This window comes from Chiloscyllium plagiosum, unplaced genomic scaffold, assembly GCF_037043375.1.
Source record: "Chiloscyllium plagiosum isolate Xiang-an unplaced genomic scaffold, Cpla_swu_hap1 HiC_scaffold_3, whole genome shotgun sequence".
NCBI lineage: Eukaryota > Metazoa > Chordata > Chondrichthyes > Orectolobiformes > Hemiscylliidae > Chiloscyllium > Chiloscyllium plagiosum.
In genome coordinates, this window is record NW_028270141.1 from 8,349,821 (window position 1) to 8,368,544 (window position 18,724).

Sequence of the window (18,724 nt, forward strand, 5' to 3'; positions counted from 1 at the left end):
ACCTTAACAGCGCGGTGGGGCGGAAATGTTCCATCCGAGAAGTTTGAGCATCAGGCAGCATGTTCCCTGGCTCTACACACGAGGGGGTGGGGAGTGAGGGGGTGCTATCTCGGGTGAGATGCAGCCCTTCATCATGCTGTGGCAGAGCTCACCTGGGACTGTAAGGAAGACTCTCGGGAATTCCTTCAGCCTGACATTCAGTCTCAGCGAAGGGAATGGGACTGGGGTCAAAGATTCTGAAATTTAAAAAAAAGAAATATAGGGAGGGGTGGAAATTATGACGCCCGCCCCCCCATCCTCAGCGAATTGCAATCACATATCTGTTTAGCTTAGTGAAGGAACTAGAGAAATGGGTGCAATTTCCATTTTTCTTAAAGAAGATCATTTAAAAGTGGCAGATCGGGTGGTTGAAATGCAGCACCCTAGACTAACCATATCACCTTGCTGTTAGACAGAGTGTACCCTTAACCGGCGGGAGCTTGCTGTTTCCAGCCGAGTCAAATTGCATGTCAAGGAACGAAAACAAAGCAGAGATTGCCGCAAAAGCTCAGCAGGTCTGGCAGCATCTATGGAGAGAAAGCAGAGTTAACTTCTCGAGTCGAGTTCAGAACTAGGATATATGAAAGAATGCAATTCTCCCCAACAAAAAAAACATACCCGCTCCCTCCCAAAAGAAACCAAAATAAAACAGCTGGAATGAGACAGTTTCTTTTATTAGAATTCCATCCTCAGTCAGACTTCGTTTGCGAGGTGTTGCTGTGGCCCGGGGTTGTAACTGAAAACAAACTGTTAAAGAAGAAAAAAAAGTTATTTTTCTTTTAAGGGGAGAAGGGTTTTGGTGGGATCAGGTTTGAGCCAATCAGATTCGCAGTGGGATCGCCCTGCTCCGCGGATGCCTGAGCTTTGCTAGAGTCTGAGCAGCTCTCTCTCTCTCTCTGTCTGTGTGTGTGTCTCTCTCTCTCTCTCTGTCTCTCTGTCTGTCTCTAATGTAAAACCAGGACGAAGGTGTGTCTGTGTACGTGTGTGTGTGTGTGTGTGTGTGCGCATCGCTCAGCCACCGAGCTGCAACTCCCCTGCATTTGGAAGCCGCCTCCCTCGCGGAATGGAGAGCCCGAGGAGAGCTGTAGCGCTGCTGTGCTGGACCCTGTGTTGTTGCTGGGATTTCCTGGAAGCGGCCACTCTGGGATCTCTGCACGGTTCCTCTTCCCGGGACGGTGCCGGTTCCACATCAGCGCTGCACAGCCGGCCTCGGGGGCCCGGCTCGGTGGTGCCCCATGACTACATGCTGTCACTTTACAAGAGTCTGTCGGAGACTGAGAGGAGAGGGAGGAACAGCAGCTTACTCCGGGCTCGCAGCCGTGCTAATACTGTCACCAGCTTCGTGGAGCAGGGCAACGGTGGGTACACAGGGGCAGGGGAAGGGTGGCATTCGGTTAACTCACAGACAGCCCGCCGTTTAAATGGGAAGGCGCTTTTTAACAGTAACTCAGTGGCGCGAAATACGAAGATGTAGTATCCATCTCTCTCATCTCAATTCTGCCCAGTCCCCTAAACCAAGCGGGAGTTAATGTGATCTCTCGATAGTTGAAACATTAACCTGATCTCGAGCAAACTGTCCACTAATCGTCCGGTTGGGGTAGATCCCGAGGAAGAGAAAAAAATACTTCAAGAATTCTTCAAATGTGTAGTTCTCACCAGAAGCAGTAGCGTTGGCTGCGCCAATGGCTTGTGGTCAGATTTGTTTGTTTTCTCTCTGTTTCACTTTATAGTTTTTGTGTGTATGTACGTGTCTGCGTGTGTATCTGTATGTGTGTGTTTGTGTGTCTGTGTTTGTCTGTGTCTGTGTGCATGTATGTGTGTATGTCTGTATGTGTATGTATATCTGTGTGTTTGTGTGTCTGTATGTCTGCATCTGTATCTGCGTCTGTGTGTATCTGCGTATCTGTGTGTGTCTGTGTTTGTGTGTCTGTGTGTGTGTCTGTGTGGGGGCGGGTAGCGGGTGGGGAGTGATCCTGAGGATTCCCCCGGTTAGTTGTCACGAATCTGCGGGATTTGCAGTGGTGAACAATAAGAACATCCCTCAGTCAGTGATCAGCTAGGTGCGTGAGGGGCGACCTGTACCGTGGGGTCTGCTTCATGTGGGAGAACGCATTGAGGAAAAACTGACGCGTGACGTTTAAATGCAACAACTTTTGCAACATTTAATGACATTGAGACAAACACGACCCACGATTCCGCTTTAATACTCGGCGCTAAACGCTCAAAGATGGTCTCGGTACAAAAAGCCCTTCCACCCGAAATTTGCAAGAAGTGTGTTAGTGAGGGTGTGTGCGGGGGAAGATTAATGTTGAAAAGGAAGTGATGGCCTGGTTAACGGAATGGACTTTAAGCCGCAAGGTAATGTTGAATTCAGATTGCTGTCAACTTATCGAGCTGCTGTGAAGTTATACCCCAGATCATTGCACTCACTCCCTTTGTACTGGGCACGATAGTTAAAGGTGCGGAGTACTGTCATTACACAGACTACAGTCTGAGAATAAAGACTGTAGGAGATGAGGAAGAATGTCTTCACTCAGAGAGTTGTGAACCTGTGGATTTCTCTCCCACAGGAAGCTGTTGGGGCCAGTTCATTAGATACATTCAAGAGGGAGCTGGGGGTGACTCTAACGGCTAAAGGCGTCAAGGTGAATGGGGAGAGGGTGGGAATGGGATACAGTGATTGCATGATCAGCCATGATCTTATTGAATGGTGGGGCAGGCTCGAAGGGCCGAATGGCCTAGTCCTGCTCCTATTTCCTATGTCTCTGTGTCTAAACCAAAATAGCAGCAGCTGACGTTTTATCGGTCCGCGCAGTTCCATGTCCCAGCGCATTTCAGTTTCACTGTCTTTGAGGACAGGAATTTCTCTCCGTAAGCAAGCTAAAGCCTCCTCGGAATAAGACATGGCCGAGTTAAACTGGGTACCATCTGGGTTATATTAATCTCTGCTGGAGCACCATTACAACATGGGGCAATGGAGTTGACTAATTTCAGGCGGAAATACTATTCTGTTGTATCGCCCTTCGGAAGCGCAGTTCCAAATCTTCACCGCTAAATGATCGACCTGTGATAGAAACCCTCTGTGAGCCTCGGGTAGGGATGGCATTGACTACGTCCTCTTCCACTATACCCTGACTCCCCAACTCACTCCCACCCGAGCCCAGAACCACCCGGAACTCTGTTCGGATTGACTAATCTGCATCAAATCTCCAGTGACTTTAAATAGGACTCTTCTGGTCCAAATGTCATTTGAAAATTACGCAGATACCTGTAAAAGAACAAATAATTATTCAGCAAGACAGGCTTTTCAAAGAGGGCGCGAAGTTTGGACGCAATTTGACAAGTAGCCTGTGAATATTCCACATATTTAATGTGGAACTCTTTCTTACCAATAATCATACAGCTGTAAACTCTGAAGAGGGAGACAATGCGTATAAACTATCTGAAAGGCTTTGCTCGGAAGGTACAGGAATAGGGTCCATACTGGTTGATAATCCCGTGTCTTGGAGATGCGGCAACATCACCGTTTCTTAACACACTACCACTCACAGTGAAGAAAAGTCACACTTGACCAACTAACAGTAACCAGATATTAACTCTAATGTCCTGAGACATCCGAATATTCTAATGCAGTAATGCCCTGGAGAGTGGCCACCCAGGTGCACTTCACTTGACCCCTGACAAAACAAAGATCTGCAGACGCTAGAAATCGGAAACAAAAGCAGCAATTGCTGGAGAAACTCAGCAGTTCAGTTCTGAAGAAGGGTTATTGGATCCAAAACCTTGACTCTGCTTTCTCCCTCCGTAGATGCTGCAGAGTTTCTCCAGCTGTTTCTGTTTTGGGGACATACAGTAGGGTTGTCTCCCAGTTCAGTGTAATACCGGGTGACTAGATCTTGCGCTGTGAGAAATCATTGTAGTTTTCTCCTGGTTGTACTGAACCTTGCAGCCTCGAGATTAGTGAAAGAGTTCAGTTAAGCCTAATGCATTTTTCAAAAAGGCAGACATGTGTCCTGAGGGTACAGAGAAGGTTCGCTCGGTTGATTCCGGAGTTGAGGAGGTTGGTTTAGGAGGAGAGATTGAGTAGACTGGGATTATATTCATTGGAATTTAGAAAGATGACGGGGGATCTGATACAAACCTATAACATTATGAAGGGATTAGATAAGATAGACATATAGAGGGTGTCCCCACTGGCAGGTGATACTAGGACAAGAGGGCATAGCCTGAAAATTAGGGGGAACAGATTTAGGGCCGAATTCAGAAGGAACTTCTTCACCCAGTGAATTATAAATCTGTGGAATTCCCTGCCCAGGGAAGGCGTTGACGCTACTTGAGTACATGTTTTTAGAGCTAAGGTAGACATGTTTTTGAACAGCAAAGGAATTAAGGGATACGGTGAGAGGGCGGGTAAGCGGAGCTGGGTCCCTGAAAAGCTCAGCCATGATCTTATTGAATGGTGGAGCAGGCTAAGATGGATCAGATGGCCAACTCCTGCTCCTAGTTTTTGTTATGTTCGAAATGTGGAGAACCTGTGCAGGTGGGTGGTTCAGTGAAACTCCGTGTCCGATTCTGGGTGAGTTTTGATGATTGTTCACTCCCGGCATCTGTCTCTGGTTTTGCCACCAGTGCTTAAACGGAAGCAGATAAACCACACAGACTGGTGACTCCAATAATTAATCATTTAAAAACACCGGCTGGGGAAAAGCTCTAAATCTGAGCATGACATCAATATTAGAACATTTCTCAATTGCTTGGACCTTGTTAAATATTAAAAAAAAGATTTATTTCATTAAATGCAAGTACTGCAGAAATCGGATTAAAGTGTAGTATTTTGGTAACTGAGCAATTGACTGGTCCCCGAGAAACTCGGCGAAAAATCAACATTGCAGTTTCTGCATGTCTGCGACTAAACCCTGTAAAATTATTCAGCGAGAATCCTTTTAGAGGGATTTTACATTTCCAATCATGCGCTGCCTTTGCCCCACGGAATATCCGAGCAGATTTTACTCCGACACACAGCGTCAGGGTTTCAGCAAGTTTGCTTGTTCTTGTCCATCTCATTCCATCGCCGTTAGTCGGGAATCTCTGTTTTCTTTTTGAGATTCACTAGTTTGAAATGCTGAAATTCTCCGACATAGCTGGTCTCGCTGGTTAGTAGCGACCATTTTATAGGCCTCGATTGAAAAATAGACAGATACATCGACTTATATAGCGCCCTCCTCAACTTCAGTTGGCCCCATAAACGCTTCACTACGAAAGTGTGAAGATAGAAAGTGTCCTTGTTGTGAACCAAAGCATGGTATTTACTGATAATGTTGGTAAACAGGGACTCGGGAATGTATTTGAGATTGTAGCAGCCGAGAGACAATAATCAAACCCGGACTCTGGGCGAGATACCGCAAAGCTAGATGTTCAGTTATACCAGAGCAAATGGAAATCATAACACTTTACCAGTGCTCAACCCTTCTCGAGACAGGTCTCTGTTGCTAACGTTCTGGGAAAGTATTTTGTAAAGAGGTTGTGTCTGGAAGTGGATAAAAGGACTGTGCTCCTGTATAAAACCATTCCAGCCGAAAAGCTTAGCGAACAGAGGACTTTCTGTTAAAATGGACGGTGAGACACCGTTCTTCAGCAATGTTAGTCCACACCCTAAGTCAGCACCAACGCACCATTCATGGGGCAAGAGCTTCCCGTTCACAAACCACCCGTTTCACCTGAAAAGCACATTTCGTGCCCTGAGGAACTGAACATTGCTGCTCCCCTCTCTCGTGATCAGTGTAAAAGCAGCGTAAAATATTAGGATTTTTTGTGATGAAGTGGTAATGTCCTTACCCCTAACACGGGAGACCTGCAGTGGTAGTGCCTGTACCTCTACACCAGGAGACTCGGGTTCAACTCCCACCTCCTCTAGATGTTCGTCATAACATCTCTGAGCAGGTTGACTGGAAAATATCTAAGAGCGGCGTAAAACTGGAAAGTTGCTGCCCTTTTCCATACAAAACACCGCCTGTTCAGGGCGGATGTTTTGTTTTGCCCGGCCCTGTGTCATATTTGTTGAGCTCGTTAATAACTTGAATTCACACCAAACTCAATTTGCGCGTTCACATTTCACAACCGAAAATAACCCGCAGGAAATAGAAAAGAACCGACCAATGACTGTGCTGTGTGTAATTTTTATATAGCATCTGATTGCTGAGCTCATGAAGTAGTCGGTTGAGTTGTACGCAGTCTGAAACCGCAGCCAGAAGGCAATAAAATCAAGTTAATTATTCCACATCTAATGCAAAACACTGCAGTACTTAATCCGGATTGGATCGACGGGTTCCAATACATTCGGACAAACTCAGTTGACATAGTCCCTGGGTGTGAGTCTAGCAGGCATGTTGAACTGCCATTCAGTGGAAAGTAACCCAAGGCACAACGGGGACACCACAGATGACATTTTGGGCTTTGTATTTCACAACCCCTCGCTTAGATTTGATGCACCTTTTGACGTTCAGTAAAATTGCTCGGATTTCAACTTCAGTGGGGAGTAAAGGAAGAGGCGAGGGGGATCAGTCGTCCCTCGGGCCCAGCTTCCGAATGATTGCTGTAGTGTGGTACCTGCAGGCTAGCGGCGCGTCAACAAGTTAGTTTTCATTTTGAAATTTTATTTGCACAGTACACTAGCTGTGGCCAGCCAGCTCGGAGTCAGTCCTATGAACTGAGGAGATTCTAAACCCCCTTGTTCATATTTTGTTTTGCAACAAGGTAGATTTTCATTCTGACCCCGACTCGTGTGTTAGGGCGGATAAATAATTACAGTAATAAACGCGGGACCCAAACCAAATAAATAAGCCTTAGCTAAAGATCCAGCAAACTCTTCAACCCTGCAACATGCTCCTGTCAATGAACGAAATGGGAAAAAGAAGTGATTTCAGTGAAAACACTAGTGAAATATTGCTGAAGTGAATTTAAGAGCGGGAACTGCTGAGGTGATTCCAGAAGGAAGAATATTTGAATAACTGGCAATGAATTCAGCATTCAATGCTACTGGGAAACTGACCCGGTCATCGGTTTGTTTAAAGCATTTGTTATCTCCCTCTGTCTCTCTCCTTCATAAGTTATTATTTACCGTTCATACAAAAAGCTGCATGACCGGCAGGAGCGAGCAACGGTATCCAGGTAATTGTATCTGCTTTCAGTCTTGGTGAATTATCAGAAAGGAAACTGCGGTTCTCCAGAAGGCAACATGCTAACGTGAAATTGACGTGTGCATCTCTGTGTTAACCCAAAAGGAATGTTGTACGATCAGCACTAGGGCTCCAATCCTTCTCTCCAGGAACCAGAGAGTATCCCTGGGAACGAAATTAAAGGATTTTCGTTCAGAAATGCGATAGAAATGTGACCATAATTAAGGGTTCCTTTAAAAAAAAGCAAAAATCTCTGAGTCTAAAACGTCTGAGCCTTCCTTTGAATACGCCAAGATAGGGTGCAACACACGAATTCTCTCAGATTAAACAGAAAATAGCAGCCTTGATGTGGAGGTGCCGGTGTTGGGCTGGGGTGGATAAAGTCAGAAGTCACACCAGGTAATAGTCCGACAGGTCTATTTGAGCGCTGCTCTGAAAGCTTGTGATTTCAAATAAACCTGTTGGACTGTAGCCTGGTGTCGTGTGACTTCTGATTTTGAACAAAAAACAGACCAGCGGAAGGGTGAGTTTGGCGTCGCTTGGTTATGTTCCGAACACGTAGCTAACGCCAGATCATTCCTCGCTCCTCTTGTTGGATCTGGTTGAAATCTGCAGCCACTTTCAGTTGTTTCTGTTTTTTTTTAAACTATTCCTAGGTAAACCCAGAAAGCAACTCGCACCTTCATTCCCAAAGCGACTGAAACTCCACAGTTGGGTTTGCACTGAGTATAACTACAAGCTAGTGACAGTGCAGTGCTTTAAGCGCTGGACGTCTGAAATGCAGCAGAAGAAAAAACATGCAGGTCATTTAGCGACTGAAAAGGAAAAGCATGTATTTTGTTAATTCCGGGTGCTTGGTCTTTTACCCAGTGTACCCAGGACAGACTCTGACGGATCGAGTATCTTCTGGTGTTTTTTTTTTACAAATGTGACCGTATTCTCTCTGGCCTGGAGACGTTCAAAGTGGAAATGCTTAGGAACAAATTAAATATCGCAGCTCTTTGGATTTTGTGGGGCGCTCTCAGTTCTAACGTAGAAATAAATGCGATGGCTAATTGCCGCGCTATCAATGTTATTCATAGCGCCATTTGTGGCAGTGTATCCCGAATCCTTTTAACTGCATATGGCGTTCGGCTGGAATTCGATCAATAATCGACTTACATCTTCGCAATTTATTCTATTACTGATGTTCCACTGTACTGTGATCTATCATTGAGGATTTAATAAGGAAAATTTGCTTTATCAAAAGAAAATTGGCCACCACAGATGAATTTCCACTTGCCACGACACCTATGTATCAGGTCAAACCAAGTGTTTTGGAGCGAACAGCTGTAATGAACAGCTTAATCATTCCGTACTGTGGAATGGATAAGTGCCTTTCACCAGTGTCTTGGCGCTTCCTCGCTTTCCTTTTTTTGTTAATAATTCTTGCGCCCCCGAACCTGCGGAAGGGATGGTCAATGCATCACGGCGCCTTCACACCATCGCCCAGTTTCCTGGGTTCCCGACCAAGCGATATTTGAACGAAAGTGTTGTCTCCCTTGTACGTATATTTACGGTTTGTGTGTGTGCCTCGTTTCCTCCATATTCGGCCAGATGAGAGATTTGCTCAGGGCGATGGTATTCCACGCTGAGCGTTAGAAACCACCGAAAAAGAAAATGTAACGCGAGGCTAGTCTCTAAAGCGTAATATCCTGACATAGGAGACAACTAATTCGTTTGGTAGTTGATCGAAGTGATCATTAAAAAAACCTGAATGTCCAGTAACAGTTCATATCGCATACTGTGTACCCCGAAACGGCGGACGAGTTTAATTAATACTTTTCCTAAAACTGCATTGCATTCACATCGACATAAATCATTCCCTTTTAAAATAAACTACTTCGTCCTAGTTCCAGCACGAATTTGAGAAGGCATTTTTATTTAATTGCATGCACCTTATTTGTTCTCATCATTGGGTACATTTTATTTAAAGCAATACAGCGCTCATTGCGAGCACACGTCGGTGACGCGCTGGACTGTAGAGACCAGAAAGACAAAATTCTGTGTGTTGAGTTAGCTGGGGACTAAAGGCACAAATTTACAATTGGCCTCAGCACTCATGTGTTATGAAGGGAAATTAAGCGAAGTCACTCTATATCAGCTCAGTGACCAATACTTTGTATGGTATGATCTGCCAGAACTGCATGCAAAACAAACATGTGACGATAAAAATAAACTGCTGTATGTTGTACCTGCGGGGAATTTGGACACCACGAGATGGCCAGATTTGTAACGCCCCCAGTCGCCCAATATTTTTTATGTTTTGCCTAAACTCACATCCAAGCAGTAGGAGTAGCGCATTCAGCCCCTCTAACCTGCTGATGTGTTTGTAATTTAAGAACCACCTATACCCGTGATCATATTTCAACCCCTTGCTTTACAGGAATGTATCCACCCTGACTGAAACATAATCAAAGACTCAGCTTCCACTAACAGGAAGAGAGTCCCAAAGACTCATAACCCTTTGACAGACAAAATCAAATCGCCCAACCTGTTTTGAGTGGGCGACTCCTGATGACTAAACGGTAGCCAATAGTTCGAGTTCTTCCCTTAAGAGGAAATACTCTCTCTAACCTGCTCAGAATCCTTTGGATCTTGCGTTGGCCCAGTGATATTATCTAGAGACTGTTATTATAGATACCCAAGTAATATCCTGGGTACCCAGGTTTGAATTCCCACTGCGAAACGTCTGGAATTAAGAGCGTAATGATGACCAAGGGGACATCCCCATCTGGTTCACTAATGTCCTTGAGGGACGAAACTGCTGGTGCCTGGACTGGCCCACGTGGCAATGCCTGCATTCTGTATTTATTTTCTTAAAGGTCACCTCCTACTCTTCTAAACTCAATTGGACACAAGTCCAACCAGCCCAATGTTCCTCAAAGGGATCTATTTCAGATCTTAGACTGGTAAACAGCCTCTGAACTGCAATGGCTCAGATTTCAGTAAGATGGAGATAAATGAACCAGGAAGTTAAAAAAATTACTTCAGCAGAAGAGGACAAAACAAAGAATTCATAAGAAAAATCAAAGTAGATTTATTTGCTCGACGCTTTATTTTCTATGGGTATGTAATGACTATTGTAATAATGAAGTGTTTAGTGATTAGGTTTACAACTATGGACAGTCACGATGATTGTTAATGAAGTTTTTGTGTATTTCCCATGTTCGAGGTTTCCAATTTTTAAATATTCCTTCTTGGCATGTGGATGGTGCTGGGAAGACTATATCCATTGCCTTTCTCTCGTTTCTTTTACAAGATGAGGATGGAGGTTCTCTTTGAACCTCTACAATTCTTGTCCTCATGGGGCTTCCAATATTTGTGGGAAAGTGAATTCCAGATGTTAGGCGAAAGTGAGGACTGTAGATGCTGGAGATTAGAGTCATGATTAGAGTGGTGATTTCCCTGTTCCTCAGATGTTGTCTGACCTGCCGTGCTTTTCCAGCACCACTCTAATTCCAGATATTAACCTGCTGTTTCTGAAGCAATGACAAGTATGTCTACATCGGGGTAATGTGCAAAGGAGAAGCCATTCTTGTCAATGCGGGGATGGTAAAAGAGAAACTCTGTCAAATGAGTAACTGGCATCTATCCTGTAGAAGGTACAGTCATTATGCATTGATGATGGAGGAGATCCGTGTTGTGTCCAATGGCAGGAGTGCCAACCAGGCTCTCACTCTGGCCTGGGTTTTACCTTCTTGAGGGTTGTTTTGGTCGCACACAGCCAGACGAATGATCATTATTTAATCTGATTTATTGTAGTCACATTATGACATCACACTCCTAAATCTTACTTTATTCTTGTAAATGAATATTGCTGGTTCCTAATGGTTTTAGTTAATGCTGACTCTCTGGATATTATGGTAGGAATTTGGTGATGATGATTTGATGGGCCGGGTGCTGGCAGGTGGGACTAGATTGGGTTGGGATATCTGGTCGGCATGGACGGGTTGGACCGAAGGGTCTGTTTCAGTGCTGTACATCTCCATGATTTTATCAGGTCAAGGACTGTCAATCTCTGTGGCTCAGCTCCTGTATCTTTATGCAGCTTACCTGCAGCTGTCACTCTCGCGGATACCTTTTTTTAAAATTTCACATTAAAATGCAGTGCTTACAGTTTTCGTACGCCCAACTTAGCTTGGGGTATATCGACAGAGCACATTTGACAACACAGTCTCTGCGACGAGATCAGGTCCATTTGGGGAAGCTGTTTTTACTTGGCCACACGGGGATAGAATGGGTGAGAAGGTAAAGGTATGGTGTCACAAAGTTTACAAACAGGTGACTCGGGTAGAAACCACAGTGACTTACTGCTGCAAAGAAAGTCCAAAGTGCTCCTTCAGTTTAGTGAACCCCTGTTGTTGCCAACTTAAATGTTTCGCAAAAGTCTACAACATAAATATGCAGCAAGGAGGGTAACATTAAAAAAGAGGGGTGGGAATGGCGAGGTGTCGACAGGCAGGTTAACGGTATAAGACTTCAGCTAAATTGAAACTTATATAAAAATGTTTTTGAACAATGAATAGCAATCCTTTCTAAAAAAAATAAATGCAACCATTTTAAGCGTGTAAAGTTATATTTAGAGACATAGAGTCATAGAGATGTACAGCAAGGAAATAGACCCTTTGGTCCAACCCATCCATGCCAACCAGATATCCCAACCCAATCTAGTCCCACCCGGCACATATCCCTCCAAACCCTTCCTATTCAAATACCCATCCAAATGCCTCTTAAATGTTGCAACTGCACCAGACTCCACTACATCCTCTGGCAGCTCATTCCATACACGCACCACCCTCTGCGTGAAAAAGTTGCCCCTTAGGTCTCTTTCCCCTCTCACCCTAAACCTATGCCCTCTAGTTCTGGACTTCAGCTAAAATTAAACTTATTTAAAAAGGTCCAATTAAATGTTTTCCAGTATATTTCCTTGAACACTGAACAGCATTTAAAAAAAAAAATTACAACCATTTCAAACGTGTACTTGATTGTACTTAAACTTGAATGTTCAGCTTTTTTCGCTTGATTTTAATCGAATATTATTTTAATTTCTAAAACCCGAAAGAACTGCGGATGTTGTATGTCAGAAACAAAACAAAAATTGCTGGGAAAAGCTCGGCAGGTCTGGCAGCATCTGTGGAGCGAAATCAGAGTTAACGTTTTGGGTCCAGTGACTCTTCCTCAGAGCACAGACGCTGCCAACTTACTGCAGATGCTGGGATCTGTACTGAAAATAACAACAAAAAACAGTGCTGGAGATCACAGTGGGTCAGGCAACATCCATGGAGAGAGAGTAAGTCAACGCTTCGACTTTTCATCATCTGCTGAGCTTTTCCAGCAATTTTTGTTTTTTTTTTGTTGGTCGTTGATTTTAATTTCTTCCTTGTGCAATTTTCTCCCATTTCTGGATTCACGGTCCGTGCTGAGTTTCAGTCTCTGGTCTTTTCTGTCTTGCAGACGGAATCTCCGTGGGTAAGAAACAGAGATACCTGTTTGACATCTCCAAGCTGCAGGACAGCGACGAGCTGGTGGGAGCTGAGCTGAGGATTTTCCGGAAATTGCCGGCGGACCTGCAGGAGGCGCTATCCCGGGGAGGGAGCGTCTATCGGATGTTGCTGTATCCGTGTGTGGAGCCGGGCAATCAGAGCCCGGGCAGGGTGGATTCGCGGACAGTTGACATCCTGGACACCGATTCATCCGAGTGGCAAGTGTTCGACGTGTGGGCATTACTGAAAAGCCACATCAGTGCGAGCGTGCTGTGTTTAGATGTGGAAATGATTTCCGAATACTCCCAGGAGGTTTTAGACCCCAGACTGCTGGGATTTAATCGCTCTGATCTGCAGCCCCAGGAGAAAGCGCTTCTTGTGGCGTTCAGCAACACCAGGAAAAGGGAAACCCTCTTCCGGGAGATCAGAGATAAGATCAAGTCACTGGGTGGATCGTTCTCGCTACGAGTCGGCAATGAACCCAGTGTCAAGCGCCGGAGGAAAAGGAGAACTGCGTTTACGAGCAGGCCCAGCAGAGGAAGTGGGAGAAAAGTCAAATCGAGATGCAGCCGGAAACCGCTTCACGTTAATTTCAAGGAGCTGGGCTGGGATGATTGGATCATCGCGCCTTTGGATTACGAGGCGTACCATTGCGAAGGGATCTGTGATTTCCCACTCAGATCCCACCTGGAGCCCACTAACCACGCCATCATACAAACGCTGATGAACTCCATGGAGCCGGACTCCACGCCACCCAGTTGCTGTGTTCCATCCAAACTCAGCGCCATCAGCATTCTCTACATTGACTCGGGCAACAATGTGGTCTATAAACAGTACGAGGACATGGCGGTGGAAGCGTGTGGCTGCAGGTAGCGCCCGGCCGAATGGTCGACGAGAGGCCAGGGGCATCCCCGAAGCGGATTGGACACGAAGCTGAGCGCTGCTGGGGGCTGACTAACGCTCAGAGGCGCCGGGTTGCAGTGAGGCGCTGGGAGGCAGGTTCGCCTCCAGACCTAGGGGGAATGCAGACTGGGTGTATGTCTGTGTGTCTGTGTGTGTGAGGGGAGCCTGTAGCAATAACAGAGAAAGACACATGTCCCCCTGTTCCCCCAGCATGTGGCGGATTGGATTATAAGTCACATATCAACACACAGACACACAGGGTCCATTTGAAATGGGGCGAAAGACTGACTCCAATGTAGCAGTTGATGCTCAGAAATGTTAAACAAAGTCCTCTGGGGACGGCGCTGACAGGTTGGGAAGTTCACTTAAATGCAAAATCCACTCCATCTGCTCTCTGTAGCGTGACTTAGCGCCCACTTTCAGTCATTATTTGCAATTTGATCACTGAATTGCCCCAGCGGGGGCATCCCTTTAGCGGACGGTCTGGTTTTGATCATTACTAACATGTGCTAACAAACGGGAGGCAGCTGCGAGCGGAAGACCCAGACTGCGAGCATTGAACAGCTTTATCCTTGCGGAGACCACATCTTTCCATCTCACAGATTAACATTTAACCAATCTATTTGGGAATTATCAACATCGCAATCGCACCCCCAACCCTTCCCATCCATCTAAACGAAAACTAGATTTAATAAATTAGCACCTGAATTCAGAGAGCCGCGCTGTTCTGTTGAATTACAATTCAGTGATTCATAGGTTGTGAAAAGAAAATTACCTCGTGGACAATTCTAAATTCGGTCTGCACATTGTAGGAGTGAATATCACAGAAAAGTGGTACCAATGTTAAATTCCGGGGGTAGAAAGGGTTTCTTTGAATGAAGTATTAATGGATACGCTCTTTCTGTATTCGCTGACATGTTGTGGCCGTCATGCCCACATTTATTACCCATGCCGACTGTCATAGAGACAGTAGTGTTGAGCTGCTCTCGTAATCCGTCCGCAGTTCGGCGCTAGGTACGCCCACAGTGCTGTTAGGATGGACATTTCAGGATTTTGACCCCGTCACAGTGAAGAAACAGCGGGATGTTGAGTGGTTTGGAGGGGTACTTGCAGGGGGTGGGGCATGCTCCCATATATCTGCTACCCTTGCCATGTTTAGGCGATAGAGGTTGGAGATTTGGAAGGTGTGCTAAAGTAACCTCAAAAAAGTTGCTTCACAGCCTCTTGGAGTTGGCACACGGTGCTGCCTGTGTGTATGTGAGGGCGTGGGGGAGGGGGGGGGAGGGAGTGGGAGGGAGAGGGCGGGGGTGGTGAAGGGCCGGACAGAGTCAATATTGAAGGTGGTGGATTGTTCTTTCTCCTGGATGGTCTCCTTGAGTGTTGTTGCACCTGCACCCATCCAGGAAACTAAAGAATATTCCATCGCCCTCCTGACTTGTAGATGCTGGACGGGCACTGGGGAGTGAGAAGGTACCAGCCACAGAATTCCCAGACTTCGACCTGCTCTTGTGTGCACAGTATAGAACTGCTTTAATGATTTCGCCTCTCGGATATCCCATTCAATGGTAGCGCTTCAATGGACCGTTATCTCTAACACACACAAAAAAACATGAAAGAGGGACCAAGGGGTTCAGGTGCATAATTCTTTGAAACTTGTGCCACATGTAGACAGAACGAATAAAAAGGCATTTGGCGTGCTTGCTCAGTCATTTGAGTATACGAGTCGCAAACTTATGCTGAGGTTGTATCGGGATATTGAGACCTCTTCTGGAATACTGTGACCAGTTCTGGTGAGCAGTTACAGGAAGGATATTATTCAGCTGGAGAGAGTTCAGGAGAGATTTACCAGGATGTTGCCAGCTATGGAAGGTTTGAGTTATAAAGAAAGGCTGGATAGACTGGGATTTTCTCACAGGACCCGTAGGAAGTTGAGATGTATCCTTCTAAAAGTTTATAAAATCATGCGAAATATAGATAGAGTTAATGGTAAGTGTCTTTTCCATAGGGTGGGAGATTTCAAGACTAGGGGTCACAATTTTAAGATGAGAAAAGAGAGATTTTAAAAACACAGGAGGGACTTTTTTACAGTGGGTATTTGGCGTGTGGAATGAATCTCCTGAAGAAGTGGTGGAGGTGGGCACAATGTTTAAAACGACTCTTAAATAAACACATGAATAGGAAAGGTTTGGAGGCGCATGGGCCAGGAGCAAGCAGGTGGGACTATTTAGTTTGGGATTATGTTTGGCATTGGACCGAAGAGTCTGTTTCCGTGCTCTACGACTCCATCATTGAGAACGTCAATCTTGCCTGCACTTATCTACTGTTTTCTTTCAACAGTTTATTTTACTGACACACTAACTGAATCTATTCGACTCATATGAAAAGGATGTGCGAATTGTTTTATTTGCAAAGTGAGGCATTCGCTTTAAGTAGGCAAGATGGATTGTTCACAGAGCATCATTTGGAGTCAATAATAGTCAATAAACTGTGGTCTGTTTGATTTTTAATACAATAAATGCAAGTAAATTGCTGAAGAACTTAGACTTGCATGTCCCTAATTCAGTCTCTAGTGGAGTTCCAAAGTCTTCCCATGTAGTGAGTTATTTTTGATGCGGGGTCACTGATGTACACAATACGGAAGCAATTCTACTCCCCAGGACAAGCTGCATTGAAATGAGTGACCGATAAGCTTGTTTCTAGCGGTGCTGTTAGAGGAGGCAATGTTGCTAAGCAATTCTGGCAGAATCATTGCTGAGAATGAAATGAACTCAGAAATGTAAACGGTCGAAGTGTTGACTTTATTTTTTTTAAAAAAACAAAGAATCCAAAGAAATGCAGAAATGGGGAGGAAAGAGACGGGGGGTGGGGTGGGGAGGAAAGAGGCGGTTGGGGTTCGAGGAGACATCCTGCTACCCCTCCTTCTCCCCGCCCCATGCCGAACTGCTTGGCTGGTTCCCGTCTGAGAGGACAGTCTAAAACAGAATAACCTCAATTGCTGTAAGATGATGACAGTGTATGCGTTCAACTTAGAATTCCATCTCGACGAGAGAGCAATTGGCTGTGGGTGGGGGTGGGGGGGGGGGGGGGTGGGGAGGAAAGAGGCGGGTGGGGAGGGGGTGAGGAGGAAAGAGGCGGTTGAGGTTGGAGCTTTACATTTGTATAACACAGTTACTGTACAATGAAAGTGCAGTTCAAATGAGACCCATTCCTTTAGAATGAACAAGAATCTCTCCATTTAAGTTTCACGAGTGAGCTATGAATCTTGCACTTGTCACAAAAATGGAATTCCGTAATTCAGATGAGGAGGTGATTTATTCGCTGAAGTGTTCTTATTTAATGTATTCCTTTCTGTGTAGCATTGTAGGACAAAGCTTACTTCAGATGGCAGAGCAGTTGGCTCACGGTCACAAATTAAACTAGCTCGATATTTTAAACACTAACTCGGATGAAATGAAAGTAGTCATGGACCTGTGGCCTGTATTATGGGTTGGACGATCCAATTGGGCAGAAAAGAAAACCTTGATACATTGTTGCGATGTGTTCAGTTGTGAGGATCTCCGACATCGAAGGGCAGGTTTCCGGACCGGAAGCTGTATTTTAAGTAAAGGTGACCCCACTCCTCTCGCCCTGTCAGTCCCTGCCTTTCTGATCATAAAACAAACCGACAGCACTAGTTCCAAAATTCAGCGGGCACCCCCCTAATTCATAGATCCCCAGAAATGCTTGGGGATTTGTATTTGTAGAAATTCCACTACACAGGAAACGCGGCGCCTCACACTGCCCACTGTCCCTTTAACTCCCGTGCACTTCCATCAACCTTTGACCGTGCTGTTTAAAACCTCAACTGAGACACTGAGGCAAGTTAAAGTCTGCCGCACGATACCACAGAGAGCTTCTGTGCTCTGGAAGGCTGAGGGTGGGGGGAGTGGGGAGGGGGTGGGGAGGAAAGAGGCGGTTGGGGTTCGAGGAGACATCTTGCTACCCCTCCTTCTCCCCGCCCCATGCCGAACTGCTTGGCTGGTTCCTGTCTGAGAGGACAGTCTAAAACAGAACAACCTCAGTTGCTGTAAGATGATGACAGTGTATGCGTTCAACTTAGACTTCCATCTCGACGAGAGAGCAATTGGCTGTGAACATGAGTGCACTGTTATGGGTGTCACTAACCATTCTGTCGTTCATTATCTCTTGTGCTGGTTCAGGTCAGACTTCCCGCCTGGGGCCCAAGGTCATGGGCGCAGATGAAGTGTATTTACTGTAGCGTTCCAACGTCGCCCCAAATGACAAGAAATCATAAAACAAGTGGGGATTTCAACTCCGACATTTTTCCAAACTATTATTTGCAAGGTATGGTGCGCGCACCTTTCCAAGTTAGTTGCTTTAGAAAAGCTCAGGACTAGCAATGAAATAAACTTTCGGCTCTTACTTCCTGTGATAAAACCTTTAGCAGGACATAACATTCTCACTGCAGATGGGGTGGAACAGAAAATAGATTTAACATTGCGTAACCGAGTTTACAGCCTCACAATGCAGGCGCGGGTGAAATACAAATTCCGCACCTTTAAAGAATTATGTTTTATGAAGTGCTGTTTTCAATATCTGTTGGCTACCTCTGATTTCCTGAACGCAGTAACGGCCACCCGCGATCTAGCTGCCTGTAATTGTCTAAGATTACTGAGTGCAGAGCTACTGAACATGCATTAACCTCAAGCACCACTAGTACAGACAGAGTGAACCTTTCTCCCCTCTGAAATAGGTCCTTCACAGACCCGCAGACCCGAGGGTGGGTTGCGCCTTGTTGTAAAGGCAACCACTGATTGTAAAATTAAAGAAAAATATATATAGTGACGGTGTAAATGTTCCATTTATAAAGCTTACAAGACCTTTGTTGGTCATAGTCATGACAAGGTCAGAAGTCACACCACACTAAGTCATCGTCTAACAAGTTTACTTGAAATCACAAGCTTTCCCATTCATGACGGTTCCTGGTTGATCTTGTTAACAGGTTTTTTTTATTTTTTTCAAAGCGGCCAGTGCCCAGGTGGAAACCCTCTAGTCCCGAGATTCAATCACAGGACTTGGCCC

General features: G+C 45.4%; 1 protein-coding gene across 1 annotated transcript; it reads left to right on the forward strand.

Moving 5' to 3' along the window:
• The first annotated feature begins 968 nt into the window (after positions 1–968).
• Positions 969–14,884, forward strand: LOC122540724 (growth/differentiation factor 6-A-like). The gene is made up of 2 exons (XM_043676860.2): positions 969–1,397; positions 12,711–14,884. The coding sequence occupies exons 1-2, from the start codon at positions 1,103–1,105 to the stop codon at positions 13,610–13,612; spliced, it is 1,197 nt and encodes a 398-aa protein (XP_043532795.2). The 5' UTR covers positions 969–1,102; the 3' UTR covers positions 13,613–14,884.
• The last annotated feature ends 3,840 nt before the right edge of the window (positions 14,885–18,724 follow it).